The sequence below is a fragment of the Lacerta agilis genome, chromosome 6 (assembly GCF_009819535.1).
Source record: "Lacerta agilis isolate rLacAgi1 chromosome 6, rLacAgi1.pri, whole genome shotgun sequence".
NCBI classification, from domain to species: Eukaryota; Metazoa; Chordata; class Lepidosauria; order Squamata; family Lacertidae; genus Lacerta; species Lacerta agilis.
Window position 1 is genome coordinate 75,154,047 of NC_046317.1, and position 16,758 is coordinate 75,170,804.

The 16,758-nt window shown below is 41.4% G+C and overlaps 2 protein-coding genes across 4 annotated transcripts in view; one reads left to right on the top strand and one right to left on the bottom strand.

Annotated features, from left to right (window-relative positions):
• Positions 1-2,193, top strand: part of NCOA3 (nuclear receptor coactivator 3) — a 52,271-nt gene extending 50,078 nt beyond the window's left edge. The window contains exons 20-21 of the mRNA XM_033153501.1: positions 733-874; positions 1,428-2,193. Of these exons, the coding sequence (XP_033009392.1) occupies positions 733-874; positions 1,428-1,439 (154 nt within the window). The 3' untranslated portion in view covers positions 1,440-2,193. The remainder of the gene's footprint in view (positions 1-732; positions 875-1,427) is intronic.
• A 3,418-nt stretch (positions 2,194-5,611) lies between these two features.
• Positions 5,612-16,758, bottom strand: part of SULF2 (sulfatase 2) — a 193,265-nt gene continuing 182,118 nt past the window's right edge. For all 3 annotated transcript variants that reach the window (XM_033153510.1, XM_033153511.1, XM_033153509.1), the window contains exons 14-21: positions 15,170-15,264; positions 12,698-12,757; positions 12,021-12,190; positions 10,933-11,075; positions 9,444-9,567; positions 8,638-8,668; positions 7,707-7,760; positions 5,612-6,626 (exon numbers count right to left, since the gene is read on the bottom strand). In XM_033153510.1, the coding sequence (XP_033009401.1) occupies positions 6,596-6,626; positions 7,707-7,760; positions 8,638-8,668; positions 9,444-9,567; positions 10,933-11,075; positions 12,021-12,190; positions 12,698-12,757; positions 15,170-15,264 (708 nt within the window). In that variant the 3' untranslated portion in view covers positions 5,612-6,595. The remainder of the gene's footprint in view (positions 6,627-7,706; positions 7,761-8,637; positions 8,669-9,443; positions 9,568-10,932; positions 11,076-12,020; positions 12,191-12,697; positions 12,758-15,169; positions 15,265-16,758) is intronic.

Below are 16,758 nucleotides of genomic sequence, written 5' to 3' on the forward strand. Positions count from 1 at the left end.
AGTGTTTTCAAAGGGGAGCCTGTGACTGGGGAGAACTGAAGAACATAGCTTTTAGCAGACTGAATTGTTTGATTATTATTTTTTAAACCATGGCAATCTAGACAGCCTTCACTCTTGCACCCATATTCTTTAAAAAAAAACAAACCAAAATCATTTGTTGCATAGATGATTTCAAAATATTTGTTTAAATTCTTAAAATTTGCAGGTTTCACAAAGATATGGGGGCCTATTTTTGTTTCACAAAGTTAAACAAGCTGATCAAGACACAGTGTTGTTAAAAAAAAAATTAAAGGAACATGGAAGTGTCCAAATCTATTTATGTTGAACTATTTGTTCCAGATAGGTTACGTGTAAAAACTCAATGAGGGGTAAAAACTCAATCATTTTCCGACAATGGATGAAGAGATCCTAGGATGGGAGTGATTTACACTGAACCGTCATTTTTGTATTTCCTTTCTTTTTTGTTTAAAGCAAAGGGTTTATTCATTTGTTGATCATAGGCTCATTCAGTTCTTTATAGCACTAGTCAATCTCTAGAGCCGCAGGTTGGTGTGAGCTCCTTACAAATAACCACATCTGATCTTGAAGTCACTATGGTGAGACAACTGTATCCACAACTGATTGTGGAAGGGATCACAAGGTTTTATAGTTGTAATGCCACTGATGTAACATGCCAGTGGCTGAAGGAATCTGTGAAGTGGGAGCATTAATTTTTTTTCTTGTGTCCTCTAGCTCTTTTCCACAGCAACAGTTCAGCCATTCAGGGAACCCTGCAACTTACAACATGATGCACATGAACAGCAATGGTGGTCACATGGGACAAATGAATATTAATACTATGCCTATGTCAGGAATGCCCATGGGTCCAGACCAGGTAAGATGGCTGTAACTGTTGGTTCTCCACATGCAGCTCTTTAAATCTCTATATGCATATCAGTCCCTAAAATTGCCAGTGCCAGTGCCTAGCAAACATTAACAGAAACTTCTCAACGTTTTCCTGGCTCAGAAAATAAGGTTTGACTTGCGTAGTTGTCATTTTTGCACCCTTTCTTATTTCTCCCAAACTCCTATTTCTCCAGTGGGTTCTCTCTCAGTGATTTTACATAAAACAGAAAGGCTACTGTGGAACAGCTATTGCCTGTGAACATCCCAGGTTCATTGCTGAAATAGATTTACTCAAGGAATCCACAAGGCTCTGCAATCCTAGCCTTAGATTAACTTAAACTCAACACTAGGCCATTTCCTCCCAATCCCCCTCCCCCTAAAACGAATCTATATTTTTAAAAGCATTTTCAGTACCAGTGCAGTATTTATTTATACTTCTTTCCTTAACCTTCAGAAATGCCAGCGAAAATTTTGCTTGATTACAATGTTTGTCTCTCTTACACTGTTGTTTGTTCACTGGTGTGTTGCATTTTTTTCTGCAGAAATACTGCTGACATCTCCAGCTATGATCTCCTAACAGGCTGATGCCATAGATGATGGTGAACTAAGTATTACAAAAAAAAAAGTGCACGCGAACTTCATGGCAACATGTAGCCTTATGGAAATACCACTTCTTTTTACCGTGAAGATGTCATAAGTGACTTCATGGGTTATGGACCTTTGGGTGGTGAGGGATAGGAGGAGGAGGAGAAGCAAAGTATCACTGTATAATGTACAAAAAGAAAAGAGAAAGGGTGATTTTTTTTCTGGCACTCTGCCTTTAGCAACGTGCGTTTGGCAATGCCATTTGAGTAAATGTGTTGGATAGACACGGTGTGTATCAGTTCTATTTACTGTAGCTATCCAAAGCCCTTTAACTACAGGCAGACCAAAGTGCCTGGAAAATACTTGGTAATAGTCTTGAGTTCTCTAGTAAGAGCCTCTGATAGAATGTAGTTTCTGGCCTTGATTTAAAAACAAAACAATGCTCTGAACATTCATGCTGCTGTTCAATCTCACTCCCAGGTGTTGGAACTCTTGACGTGCAAGTGGCAATGCAAATGAGCCGTTGCAGCCTTTGAATCACGTTCTTTGGCGCCAAAGGGGTATGCAGAGATTAAATATGTATAATCATGATAATAGATTTCCATATTGATGTGCAGTTTTGTGCACTTTATAAAATGCTGTATGTAGTGGGTTACTGCAATACCTATAATAATGAATCAATGGATATTAAAGTAGGCGAGTTCTTGCCCCCTTTCAAGCCCAGTCTGAATTACTGTTACATAATATCTCCAATATGGGCATTTGAGCAATAATCATACATCTTTTTTGCCATTAAATGTCATAAAACTCAAGGCAAGGCATTGCAGTTTGAAGAGAGATTCTCTTTGTGAATACATTTTGTAAATATGATCTTAAGATGTTGTACTATATATATATGACTTTTGTAGGCCACTAACTCATTTTTGCAGAGTTTGTGAAGCTAAATATTTAACAAATATAATTTCTGTAAACTCGAGTTTAGTCCAAGTTGTCCAGATAGGATTTTTATTATTATTATTTAAATGGTTTTGGAGTTGGGTAACTATGGCCTTTATCTTATTTTCATTGGTCTCTGACAGTTTATTTAGAACTTCATTTATTGGTTTTTTAAAAGAACATTTGTTCATATTTTAGCAGTCTTTTAATATTTTCTCTACACCTTATGTGTGCACTTTGTTACTTTTTTCTTATAGATGGCAATTTGATGACAAAAAGGCTCTTTTTAGCTGTCAAATCAATTTGTGGAATTTTTAATATAACCGGTCTTTTAAATGAAAGAGCCTCTGCTCTAAGATATTTGGTTAACTTTTAAGGAAGCCTCAGTGGTGTTCTGAACATGTTTTTGTGTTAAGTGTCTATCAGAAAGCACACCTGATGATACATCTGATTAATTGGCACAAATGATTTTGGTTATCACATTTTATTGCTCTGCTGGTATCAAATATATTTATTTTCTAAGCAATTTTTAATAGCTGGAGGTCAGAAACACCATAATCGTCTCGGTGTCAAATAATGCAGATACATACTGATTCCTCCCAGTTTTAAGCAAGTTGTAGTGTAACTCTGTGAGATTTTGTCCTATGGCAAGCAGTCTGTGATTATCCCCAAAACTGCTAGTATGCTGAGTACAGGTATAAATATTGCCAGTTCTGTGTAGTCCACCAGCTATTTATTTAACTTCACTAAAGTTAATTTGTACTTAAAACACATTTGGGCTCTGGTCTGGAATTGTGTTCTGATTTGCACATAGTGTGCCTCACATGTTACAAGTGCTTCCTCATCCTCTAGGGGTTTTTTAAAAAGCATTCCCCCCCCCCCCATTTATATATTGTTTTAAAATAGCTTTGAGTTGTTGTTTGAAGTATACGTCCTTCCAAACCTCCACGTATGGATGTGCAGTTTGCTCAGACATTAAAGTCAGCAGGGGAGTATTTCGTACACATGCACACCTTTGTGCACATCAGATCTTTTGATTTTGTAGGTCTACCATTAAAGTGAGACAAAATATTTTCCACTTCCCAGAAGCCTCTTTCTGATACTACCAATAACAACCTCATAGTAAAAGACCCACAAGCCTATAAAATGGGAGTAGACTATCTTTTAACTTTTATAGGTGAATATGATAATCATGATAGCTCTGATTACTTTGGCGAAGTGTGACCTCTCCTTTTATAAACTACTTATTGCCCTTTTAATTTTGATTGGTTCCGTTTGTGTTTTTGAAATGTGGTGGTACCTGCTGTTCATTGGTTAATCTGTTATTTAGAATGTTACTCCTTTTCCCAACAGTGTTTTTTTTTTTTTTTTGCTGAATCCAAAGATATTAGTTCAAACTTGATAAAGGTATTCACACCTTTTTTATATATAAAAAATGCATTTTGAATTTGCATTGTCAGAACGTTCTCAGCAGTGCTGATTCAAATGATACCTGGAATCAGAAGTGCATGATTAAAAACTCTCATTCTGTTGCAATGCAATCTCTAGTACCAAGAGTGATTATAAGGGGTGGGGGCTTGTATGATAAGTACAGTAACCATGGCTGAATGGGGCAATAAGCTTAGTTTGGTATTGGTGCCTTCTGACCTAATTGTCTTTGTAGTGAATCCATTCTTCCCACCTTTGTATGGATTATCCAACCAGTTTGTGTGTTCAGATAAATACATAAATTCAGCCTTCCCCAACCTGGTGCATTCCAGATGTTTTAGACTAACAACTCCCATCAGCTCCAGGCTGGGGAAGGCTGCCTTAATAAATGAGGAGCATTTTTCAACAGAAACGAACTATTTGAATATTGCACAGGTCAGCACATCAAATTTAGTAGCAGACTGTCATGTGACAGCAATGCAGCAATTATGAAACCATTCAACTGAGAGCAATATTTCTTAATATCTCAGGAGAAAGGCATGCAGTATTGAGAATTGACTCCAAAGTTAGTTTACATTAAATATTGCTTGTAATAATTGATCTTTACATAACAAAAAAGCCTCTTGTGGGCTGGCATTTTAAAAAAAAGGGTAGGTCATATGGTCTTGTTTTTTCTGTGTTTTTGTTTTGTTTGGATGTTGTTAATAATGTAAATAAAGGTTTCTATTTGAACCTGGAGTTTTTGTGGCTTAATAAGCTTCTTGGTAAAGTTCCCATTATGCATTCCAGTTACCGAAACTCAAGTTCAAGTTGTCTGTGCTGGTAGATGTTTAAGATGTCCTGTTTTCCAAGACAGAACCAAATGGGAGAAGTAATACTGTAGGGTTGCTTCACTTCCCAAAGGGTGGGAAAATTTTGTATTCTTAACAGAAACCTTTACCCCGTACACACAACAGTTGCTATTGCCACCCTCAGACTTCTGTTAAAAAGTAAAAACCAACTGTAGCCGCTGCATGCAAGGAGATAGGGAATTTTGCCTTATTAACCTCCTGTCCAGCCTGCTTTGTTTCCAAACCCTTGATCATCTTGGCTTCCTTCCTCTGCACACGTTCCAGCTTGTCAACATCCTTCTTGAAACTGTAGTGCCCAGAACTGGACACAGTATTCTGGGTGTGGTCTGAGCAAGGCAGAATAGTGGGACTATTACTTCCCTTGATCTAGATTTCTGTTGAAGTAGCCTAGAAGAGCATTAGCTTTTTTTGCTGCTCCATCCCACTGTTGACTCGTGTTAAGCTTCTAGTTCACTAACCCCCGTTTCTTTTTCACATGTACTACTGGCAAACCAGGTGTCCCCTATCTTATATTTGGCCATCTGCTGTTTCCTGCCTAAGTGTAGGTACACTACCTAAAGACTCATTACATTGCAAATACTATATTGTACCTACATTATACATCTCAAACACCAATTTCTCTCTGGGACTGAAATGCTGCAGCACATTGGAAGAAAAACAAAAGTAAGTTGAAAATTGAGGTCAACTTGTGAATTTGGACAGGTGATGTATGTTGTAAGTTTGAGTTTGGAAGCAGTTTTAGGAACAGACTATCCAAACAGTATGTTCTTTTCTTTTTTCTAAAGAGGCACAAAACCCAGCACTGTGTGGGGTAAAGTGTGCCTACTTGTCCGCTGAACTGTGGCCATAAGTGCTTTTTTTTTTTTTTTGAAACCTGCATTTTTATTGGTCACAAAATAATAGCCATTGTTTAAAACAAACAAATATAAAAGTAAACAAGTGCTTTCTTTTATAGTAGTAATTTTGGTTTTTGAACATACAATATAACCACAAAGACTTAATACAAATCCAACTTTGTTAAAATTCAAGACATACACAAACTGCTTTTAATTTTGCAGTGCTTTTAAAAATGGCTAAATTCTGATTTTTTATTATGCAATGGGGTGACTTTTCAGAAATGGAATTGGGGCATGCCAACACTTTAGTAACAATTCTTCTGAACTTGGATTTCTTTTGGAACAGGACACTGAGTATTTACAGTACCATATGCTGCAAAGCTGGTTTCACTGAGTGAAGATTTCAATTTCCTCATGAGCCAAGGTAGATGTGTGAACTGTGAACTAAACTGGCTTCTGTGGTAGACAAACACCTGAAGACTGTTAGTGCTGAGTCTGTGCATCTGTTCAGTGATATCCACGATATCCTGCGTGCCTCTGTAGCAATTTTCTACCACTGTGTCTAATTTTGACTTGCCCATCTGTAGGTGGGGGAAGAGATCCTTTTCCATTTGTCCTTTCAAATGCCATTTAAAGCTGTAGATGAAGTTGCAGAGGGGCTATTTGGCTTCCACTGAAATAGTCTGTGTGGTTTTGCCCCTTAGGATTCCAAATGTCTCAATGGGTCACCCTTGTTTTCTTTGCTGCCATTTCTTGAAACGGTATCTGCAGTGATCGGTGGAAGTAAAATAGCTTGTGAAGCAAGTGAGGTATAACCCAAAGCAAAAGCAGGTAAACCAGTGGGCTTCAAGAAGGGATACGTATGTTGGATGAAAGTACTCCCCAGAAGGTCACTGTGTCTATTTAGATTGCATAACAGTGCAAACATCCTATCTACCTTAGCATCAGTTTATCCAGTCCTCCAGGCTAATGTTATAATTCAGTCTGAAATCATACACACTTTCATTAAGTCTGTACAAAGATTCAAGTTCTGGCCAGTTTATATCCTCATTGAGGTCCAGCAGTTGCAGGAAATTAGCCTTCCCAGCCTTCCCAAAGTTGTCCTCTGAAAAAGAACACACATTTAATTAATTCAATCTCTGAAGAGCAAAGCAATCTGTTCTCACAGCAGAGCCATGCAAAGGGCACACTTTTCCACTGTGCATCACCCTCAACACAGAAGCAAAGGATACATTCATTCATTCACTAACTACCTTCCTTAACAGCAGTTGGACTTTTAGATGAATCTTCAGTGTTGATAACTATGTCTACACTATTTTCATTGCACTGTATGTGGGTCATTTAAATGACCTCACATTTCTTGCAAGCATTGTACAAAATTCTGTAATCACTGCTGTTAGCTCTGCTCAATGATTTTCACCTCCTAATTGTGTAATTGACTGTTTGTCTTTCCTACCCAAGATTTTTCTCAAAGTAAGTGTCAGAGTCACCATATTTCAACATGCGCTACAGCTTTTGTTTAGCGCAACAAAGAAAGGTTGATTCTACAAGTGCAGCTGACAGAGGAACAAATACTGTCTTATGAGGACCTACCTCTGTTGTAGTATACCTATACTTCTATCCAATAGCAATCTTAAAAGTAGACTGCGCCTGCCAAATGTTTTGAACTACAATTCCAATAACTCCTGGAGAGGACAGGCTTCTCTAGCCCTTTAGAAACCTGGAGTTGGATTCCCCTACAAGGGATCGGGACTCCGAACCAGAAGGGCATGCAAGATGAGCTCCTAGTGCTTTTAGCAGATGAGCCATTTGTCCATGCTATCCTAGACCTCTGAGAATTGCATTGAACAGAGCGCTCCTGGTCTCACTTCTGCAAACGCAGTGTGAGGCTACTGGAACAAGCACCTTGCACTGCAGATAGGACTATCACCTGGGGTGCAGCTGTTGCCATTTCTCAGTTTGTTGCAGGAGCGACTACTAGAGTTCTGCCTTCTTATAGCACCACCTGAGCCTTGCCTCCAGCCTGAACCCTACCTTGCTACAGAGCAGGACAACACAAACTCATTTAAACCTTAATTGGCTGCAGTTAAAGAGGTCAGAGTCATCACTCTCCCAGACACTTCATTAGGAAGAGTAGGATTTAAGAGCAATGTTAAGGCTTTGTGTGGATGGACTCCCAACTCACAGTGACTTGGAAGACGGTTTCTTCATGTCTGGCCACTTTCGACGTTGAAATTGCCTTATGTGCGAGCCACAAAAAGAGAAAAAAGTTAACCATGTCAAGAAAACCACCAGCATTACAGCACATAAGAAGGGGGGGAAGGGTTTTAAGCATGTTTCATATGCTACACAATTACTCTGGTTATGTACTTACAGTGGTACCCTGGGTTGCGTACGTAATTGGTTCCGGGTTACAGTTCGTAACCCGAAAAGTATGCAACCCAAACAAGCGTGCGAAAAACCCAGAAGTAGCGGTTTGCACAGGCGCAACCTGTGCAGAACGCTGCTGCACGCGCTCCGGGTTGCACTTCCGGGTTACCAGAGTTCGTAACCCGAAAAGTACGTAACCCAAGGTACAACTGTAATCCATTCCGGAGGTCCATTCTTAACCTGAAACTGTTCTTGACCTGAAGCACCACTTTAGCTAATGGGACCTCCCGCTGTGCCGCCAGAGCACGATTTCTGTTCTTATCCTGAAGCAAAGTTCTTAACCTGAAGCGTTATTTCTGTGTTAGCGGAATATGTAACCTGAAGCGTATGTAACCCGAGGTACCACTGTATTGTTACAGGAGGGAAAAGTTAAGGTAGGTACAGCGGGGCTGCATGCTTAGGCCTGTGCCCAGCCCTTGACAGTGATCTTCTGTAGCAGAGTCTTTTGTCTCCCTCACCCAACTTGACAACACTCATTATTATACCCAAGTTGCCTCTTCCCTCTTATACTGTACAATTATGCAATAAAATGAAACCTATCTACCAATTAAATAGCTAGAGGGACCTAAACTTCTGGAGCCACCCAGAGTATCCTAGTTCTAAGCCCACAGCCTAAGTCTTCTTGCCCATATCTTCCCATAACCTATTGCTCACCGGGGAGAAAATAATTATATTTTAAGTAGTACCTGTATTGCTCATAGCTTCCATCTTTAAGGCCTAAAGTGGGAGAAAATATTATTGGTTATGCAGCACTGATCACGGGAGTGAGGGAAAGCACATTGTAAGGCACAACTTGGAAAGGCATCTTGTTAAAAGAAAACACATTACTGTTTGTGAAAGTTTCCAAGCAGAGAGATTTAAGGATCTGCAATCTTGAGTGAAGATTTTGATTCCATCCCCTTTGAGGGGAGAGATTAAAAGTCAAGCTCGTTGTTTTAAATCTACATTGCCTCCCTGCTATTGCAGCATCTGGTCAGTTAAGACAAGTTGTTTGGAACAGAAATTATGGAACAATTAACCTTACATGTGTGGCCACTGAGTTAAGCCCCCAACACTTTCCCCCATTGCTGCTGTTGTTCTCCATTGCAAATGCACTTAGAAGGTTAACAAACAAAGCATATGTACCCCTTAAACTGGTCTCTGGTTTTCAAAATCTTACCATGACTGCTTGATTCCCAGTGATTGTATCAATGCAGGACAATAAATTTAGCAGAAGGTGGATCCTTTGCGAAGTTCCCACCCCAGAATAATTCAGTTGAGGCTAGTAAGGAGACCTTACCATGTGATCTGTGCACCTCATTGTTTTGTCATTCACACATTTATCAGAAAATACTTCAGTAAGGTAATGTTCAACTTCTGATTATAGTATACACTCATCTAGTTTTCCTGCTTAATATAGTTAATGGTTAATCTACAAGTCTTTTTGCAAAAGTGCCATCTCAGTTACTTTAAACAATCTTTCTAAAAAAGGCGAAGATAAGAGACCCCTCACCAAGTTCCATGTTCCGAGTCCTTGGGTTGCATTGCTTATACCCTTTGCAGCTTCTTAGTTCCATAAGTTGCACGTGCAGTTGATTGAGAACATCTCTGTCTAGTGTGTTCACTGCATTAATTAGCTGCAGATTAAAAATGTGTTTTTTTTAAGTAAGTAAGTAAATAAATAAAGTCATCCTATTTATTCAGTGGACATTGTGGTAACATCTTTTGGATTCTCACCAAGAGAATACATAATTAGCAACCAAATACCATATATTAAAACATGTAGACGCTCCAATCACTATCTCCAAGGCTAAATTGGCATTCCCATGCAAATGACTATGTTAGGTGTTGAATTAGTAAATTTGATGTATTGGGTACAAAACTCTACAGCCACCGATTAACTGTAAAAAGGGAGATTATAATAGAAGGAGAACGATGGTAAAAACTCCTGCAGCTGCCTCCCCCTTCTGCCCAGTGGGTCTTTGGGGGAAGGAAGGGAAGGCAAAGATGGTAGTGGATACATGCACTGGAGTGCAGGCTGAGCTGGCCTACTCCAGAAGGCTAGGTCCTACTTGGCCCACACTTCCTCACGAGGAAACAACCTTATTTGTGTCTTCACAGTATCTCTACAGACAGACATTCACAAGCAGAAACCTATTGGCCATCAATGAACATCTTTACATACACAATAAATGCAGCCTATGCATCACCATTCCAGGCATGCATTTTGGCCAACAACAAATGGAAATGTTTTGTGGGCCTTTCATGGAAAAGAATCTGCTTCACCAGATATATCAGTTGCACTTGATAATGTGGACAGTTGCTTAACAGAGAAAGGGTCATAGATCCATTAGCAGAGCACATCTCTCTCTCTCTCTCTTTTTTACATGCTAAAGGGGCTGGGGAAGACACTCGTTCAAAATCCTAGAGTGCCATTGCCAGTCTATGTAGATCAGGGATGGGGAGCCTATGGCCCTCCAGATGTTGCTGGATTACAACTCGCTTTATCCTCTACTATGTTGCATGGGATCAATGAGAGTTGCTGTCCAACAACCATCTGGAAAGCCGCAGGTTCACTTTCCCTGATGTTGACAATACAGAGCTGTATGGCGCAATAGCCTGACTGTCTGGGGATGTGACCCTATATTCCCAATAAAATTCATCCATTTGTTCTATTTGCTTGCACTATGTGGCTATAAAGTGGAGGAGGGATTTATCTCCTAATAAAAAGTGGATATATTTTCCAATGCATGGCCTCAAACGTTTACCTAGCCTACTGCCTAACAAACATGGCTGTTACTTTTGAGGCAATTGTCAAGAAAACTGGTTAAGTTAAATGTGAGTTTCAGCTTGTGTTCTGAGCAGGATTTGAGGGGGGGGCGCATTTCTGCAAATTCAGCCTTGTGCAGACACAAGGCTGAATTTGCAGAAATGCGCCCCCCCCTCAAATCCTGCCACTCTGGTTGCTTGCTCTTTTTTTTAAAAAAAAAAATACAGAATACCTGGTATGGATCTGTGTTGAGATCAAAATATTCAAGGAAGCCGGTAGCAAATTCACAGAACAGGAAGTTGTGAGTCTCGTTGATTGTCCTCATACACCAGTATGTGTTGTTGTTTGCACTGGTACAGGCACAGAATGGACCCACTGCAAATCCAACAGTAAGAATAGTTAAAGCTGAAAGTTTATAATAAAGTATTGTATGTTATGAGAATACCCATAAATCAAGGTAGTTCCTACAAATGCATGACCACACTCTGCTCTCCTGCCCATTTCAAGCAAGGCAGCCGCCCTATCTGTATGTTCCCTTTACATGCAATGGTCTTCCAATATTGCAGAAATAGGGGATCTTTTCCAGGCCACATTTCCTGGTAAGTAACCTTTTGATGGTTACAACAAGCCTGTGCAGATGCAACTCTTCTCTTTGAACAGTGGGTTACATTCCACCCACACAGAAATCACAGCTGTCTACACACACACCATTCCCCATCTAGACAAGCAAGAGGAAATATGATTTACCGACACATTCCTGCTAGGTCAGAGAACTCAAGGTGGGCATCAACCACAGTTGGCAGGGGCATGGCCTGGGAAGAATTCTGAGCGCTGCATCAGTGGTCTTATTCAGATCCCTAACCTGTGATTCCCCACTCTTGTTCTGTTGAAAGGAATGGGATACACTTCTCTGTGTGTAGCACTGTGTGTATCCCATGCTTAGCAGTCGCATCTCTGAGACATCAGAGCTGCAGAGGGCATTGTAATGCCAAGGAGCTTCCCTGTGGATGCCTCTCCTCTCCCACCACCACCTCTGGGATAAAAGGGCAGGGCTCCCAGCTCCAAAAAGGGTGGGGTTCAGAAAGTTATTAGCACAAATGCCTCTCATCATAGAAATCAGCCACAGGTTTGGTTTGTTGTCTCTAATCTGCACTAAAGACACAGGATGATGATAGGTCTCTTAGGGATATAGGAGCCAGCATTTCTCAGAGGCAATTGAGTTCTATTTGGGGGACGCAATTGCAGGCTTGCTTGTTTTGGAAGAAGAGTGCATAAGCTAATGCCCTCTTGCCTTATGAGTTAGTATCGGGAATTTCTTACGTGTCCACAAGGGGGCAGTCTGCCAATGCTGGTTGTCATGGGTGAAGCAAGTCAGGCCGGGCATACTGCACGTGTCATTGTTTTTAATCCTCTTGAGCAGCTTCCTCAGCTTCTTCTTTCGCCTCTGCTCCCTGAGGAGCCACACCTTGTCCTTCTCTTGCAGGGCTTTCCTACAGTAGAGACAAGGATGCAGGGTGAACTAATAGCTCATTGCATAACAAAGCTGCATTATACCAGCAAATTCATGGGAAATGAGGCTATCAGTCGCTACCAACCAGGATGGCTATGCTCCTCATTCATTTTCTGTGTCTGATACAGTCAAGAGAATGGCAGATGAAGGCACCTTTAAAGAGAGTGCACTTTTCTCTATACTCTGAAATGGCACAGTCCAGAAATCCAGATAGTGGATTGTTTTTGCTGGAACAGCACAACCAACAGATGCAATTCCAAATGTTTGCACATGAAGCACATCCACTTCCCACAATCCTTGCCCCCCAACCCTTACCAATTGTTAACCATGACCAAGATGTGCATGTGAGTCCTACAGGCAGAGGTTGAATCCCTATCATTTCCTTATGCTTCTGGTTAGATTATTTTGATTCTAAGTACTGCAGCAGAATTGAATTTAGGAGCATTTCACATTTGCTACTCATCTGGTGATGCCTGCTTGTACTTACTTGAAAGGGTGGACACCAGAACCTTTGTGCCTCAGTTTGCCTTTGTGCTTAGTATGGAAGCTGCAAGACAAAAAAAAACCCAGATGTACAATTAGTTAAGAGACAATCTCTCCTCCATTTATGTTTTTTATACTTTCACTCCCCTGTAAGCTATAGGCAGCTTATGAAACTTGACAAAAACAATATTAAAATATAAAATAAAGGCATTAAGGTTCACTAAAAGGAAAGCAGAATTGAAGTAGCGGCAAGAGACAGGAGGAGAAAGAACCTACCCCCCACAATACAGAATAATGGAGTTGGAAGGGACCCTGTGGGTCATCTAGTCCAACCCCCTGCAATGTAGGAATATGGACCCATGTTGTTGTTGTTCAGTCGTTCAGTCGTGTCCGACTCTTCGTGACCCCATGGACCAGAGCACGCCAGGCACGCCTATCCTTCACTGCCTCTCGCAGTTTATCCAAACTCATGTTAGTAGCTTCGAGAACACTGTCCAACCATCTCATCCTCTGTCGTCCCCTTCTCCTTGTGCCCTCCATCTTTCCCAACATCAGGGTCTTTTCTAGAGAGTCTTCTCTTCTCATGAGGTGGCCAAAGTACTGGAGCCTCAACTTCAGGATCTGTCCTTCTAGTGAGCACTCAGGGCTGATTTCCTTCAGAATGGATAGGTTTGATCTTCTTGCAGTCCATGGGACTCTCAAAAGTCTCCTCCAGCACCATAATTCAAAAGCATCAATTCTTCGGCGATGAGCCTTCTTGATGGTCCAGCTCTCACTTCCGTACATTACTACTGGGAAAACCATAGCTTTAACTATACGGACCTTTGTCGGCAAGGTGATGTCTCTGCTTTTTAAGATGCTGTCTAGGTTTGTCATTGCTTTTCTCCCAAGAAGCAGGCGTCTTCTAATTTCGTGACTGCTGTCACCATCTGCAGTGATCATGGAACCCAAGAAAGTGAAATCTCTCACTGCCTCCATTTCTTCCCCGTCTATTTGCCAGGAGGTGATGGGACCAGTGGCCATGATCTTAGTTTTTTTGATGTTGAGCTTCAGACCATATTTTGCGCTCTCCTCTTTCACCCTCATTAAAAGGTTCTTTAATTCCTCCTCACTTTCTGCCATCAAGGTAGTATCATCAGCATATCTGAGGTTGTTGATATTTTTTCCGGCAATCTTAATTCCGGTTTGGGATTCATCCAGTCCAGCCTTTCGCATACAAGGTTTAAACCTGTGCATAGCTGTTAACTTCCCCCTTTTTTGGCAGCAAATTCCCTTATTCCAGCGCTGTTTCCCAATGCAAAAAAAGGAAGGTTGACAGCTCTGAGTTACCTGTGACCTTGGCGTCATCAGCACTACAGTGGTACCCCGCTAGACGAATGCCTCGCTAGACGAAAAACTCGCTAGACGAAAGCATTCGTCTAGCGGGAGGCAGCCCCGCTAGACGAAAAAGTCTATGGGGCTGCCTCGCAAGACGAAAAAATTTCGTCTTTTTTTTTTCTTTTCGTTTTGCGGAGCGCGGCTCCCATTGCCGCTCCGCAAGACGAAAACCCCGCTAGACGAAAATTTTCGCGGGACGAATTATTTTCGTCTAGCGGGGTACCACTGTACGCTCTAACTGACTAAGCTAACTAGCAAGACACACTATCTCCACCAAAATCCAATATGGAAAGGAAGGGATTTGTACTTTCTTACATACGTTTGTTGTTGGTTAAGAACAAGATGGGTATAATGTGAAGTACTAAAAACTTTCTGGCCCCTTACATGTTTTTTTGCTCTCTAGAATTTCTCACTTTTTGTTTCCACACAGTAACAAAAATGAAATGTAACACAAGCACTAGAGCAGCAGAGCCCCCCCCCCCCGCCCCCCAATGTAGCTACTTCAGGTCTAGTTTTTGGAAACAGCAGACGAGGAAGGAGACCTGCTTCTCGGTTTTACTACTTCGGACTGCACGGCAAGCATTCCTAGCAATTCCCATGAACAAAAAGCGAGAATGTAAGGGAGAAGGGCTCTAGCCTAGCTGTGCCAATGGCATGCCCATTTTCTAAATGTAGGGATTTATTTATTTATGGTTTTTGTTGTTGTTGTTGTCAGTTATGGAACAGGGATATTCTGCCCAGCTGTAGGCTGAAGTGGTACAGACCAGGCACAAGTCCACTGTACCATCGGCTGGTTGTGACAACAAGGCCCACATCTTTAAAATATTCCAAAGCAGGGCAATAATGAAACATGTAATAATTCCCTTAGGGGCAGGTCATTTGCTAAGCCTGGTGCTCAAGATATGGGTGGGGACAATGTTACTGTGGGAATCCCAAAGAACGTGGTAGGCGAGAGGAAGCATCTCTTTGCACTGCTAAGAGTTTCCAACAGCCTCACAGTTTGGATGGCCAACTTGCCCAAGCTAATAATAACAACCCCCCACCCGACCCCAGAAACTACTTCTTAAGGTTTGCCAATCCAGTATAGGTGGACGAGTACCTTATCTTGTTACAGTCACATTCCTCTGGTCGCTTCTTCTTCAAATGACCTCTCACCTCCCTTAGGTTTTTAATTTTATTTTGTAGAGTTTCAATCTAGTAACAGCAGAAAGTAACGACACAAGGGAAAGCCGTAAGATACATTGGTTGGGTTTCTACCATCCTCTCACCCAATTGGTGTCAATAACACACACACCCTTTTAACGTCTACATAAACACAACCCCAATAAGGCCCTATCTGAGCCACACATTTAAAGCAGTATTATACCACTTTAAACAATCATGGATTTCCCCAAAGAATCCTGGGAACTTTGGTTTGTTATGGGTGTTTGAGACCTGTTAGAAGACCCCTATACTCACACAGCTATAATGCTTGGAGGGTTTTGACACTCAACCCCTCTTCCCAGAAAACTGGGAATTGTAGCTCTGTGAGCAGAGCTGGGGAGTCCTAACAGCTCTCCACATCCTTAATAAACTACAGTTCCCAGGATCCTTTGGGGGGGGGGATGCCATGACTGTTTAAAGCCAGGGGTGTCCAAACTTTTTTCAAAGAGGGCCAGATTTGATGCAGTGAATATGCATGAGGGCCGACCAAAGTTGTTCACCTTTTTTTTAGGATTTTACCCCAGGTAATAAACTGACACAGGTGCTGGATTAAACCGACCGACGGGCTGGATTAGGCCTCCGAAATGGACTTTGGACATGCCTGGTTTAAAGCGGTACAATGCTGCTTTAATTGTATAGTGCAGATGGGTTCTCAGTCTCTTGTTGCACTTTCACCCCTTTTAAAAAACCAAGATATTTAAGCTGCTGTACCAAATTTTCCTCTCTAGCCAGAAGCCAAGCTTGACAGCTGCATTCTTCAGTCTGTTAAGTGACGGACATTTGGAACTGCAGAAGAAATAAGAGCAATTTCTAGCTAGCTATTAGCTTGAATTGGCAATTGCTTTCCCTCAGGAAGATCGTCGTACTTGCATCATCGCACTGAGGAGGGGAGAGTTGCATTTCTATTATTTGCAAGAAACCTTCCTAATCCTCAAAAGATGCAATATGTCAGGCACTAAGTAGACAAACTAACACTAGCTCTTACAGTAATTTGTCGAAAATGTTGGAATAGATGGGGAGTCTCTTTAAAGACAAGGGATGATGGTCATGTTTTTTCTTTGCCTTGTTTTAAAAAGATAAGCACACAGGCACCAGGCTATGCCCCTGTCTGAAGTTGTAATGAGAGAAGTATCCTGTCTCTCATTACAGAGTGATGGGGCTACACAAGTTCTTTTTAGTTACTTTTATTGCATTTATATCTCACCTTTCCTCCAAGGAGCTCAAGGTGGCATACATAGTCCTGCCTTCCCCTCCATTTTATTCTCACAACAACCCTGCAAGGCAGATGTTAGGCTGAGAGACTGTGATTGGCCCAAGGTCATCAAGTGTGCTTCATGGTTTAGTGAGGACCACAACCCTGGTCTCCCACGTTCTAGTCTGACACTCTAACCACTACACCACACTGGATCTAGGCATGGCAGAGCACATATTTTGAGGCATAAGGTCCCTGTTTGAACTGTGGGATCTCCAATTAAATCATATCAA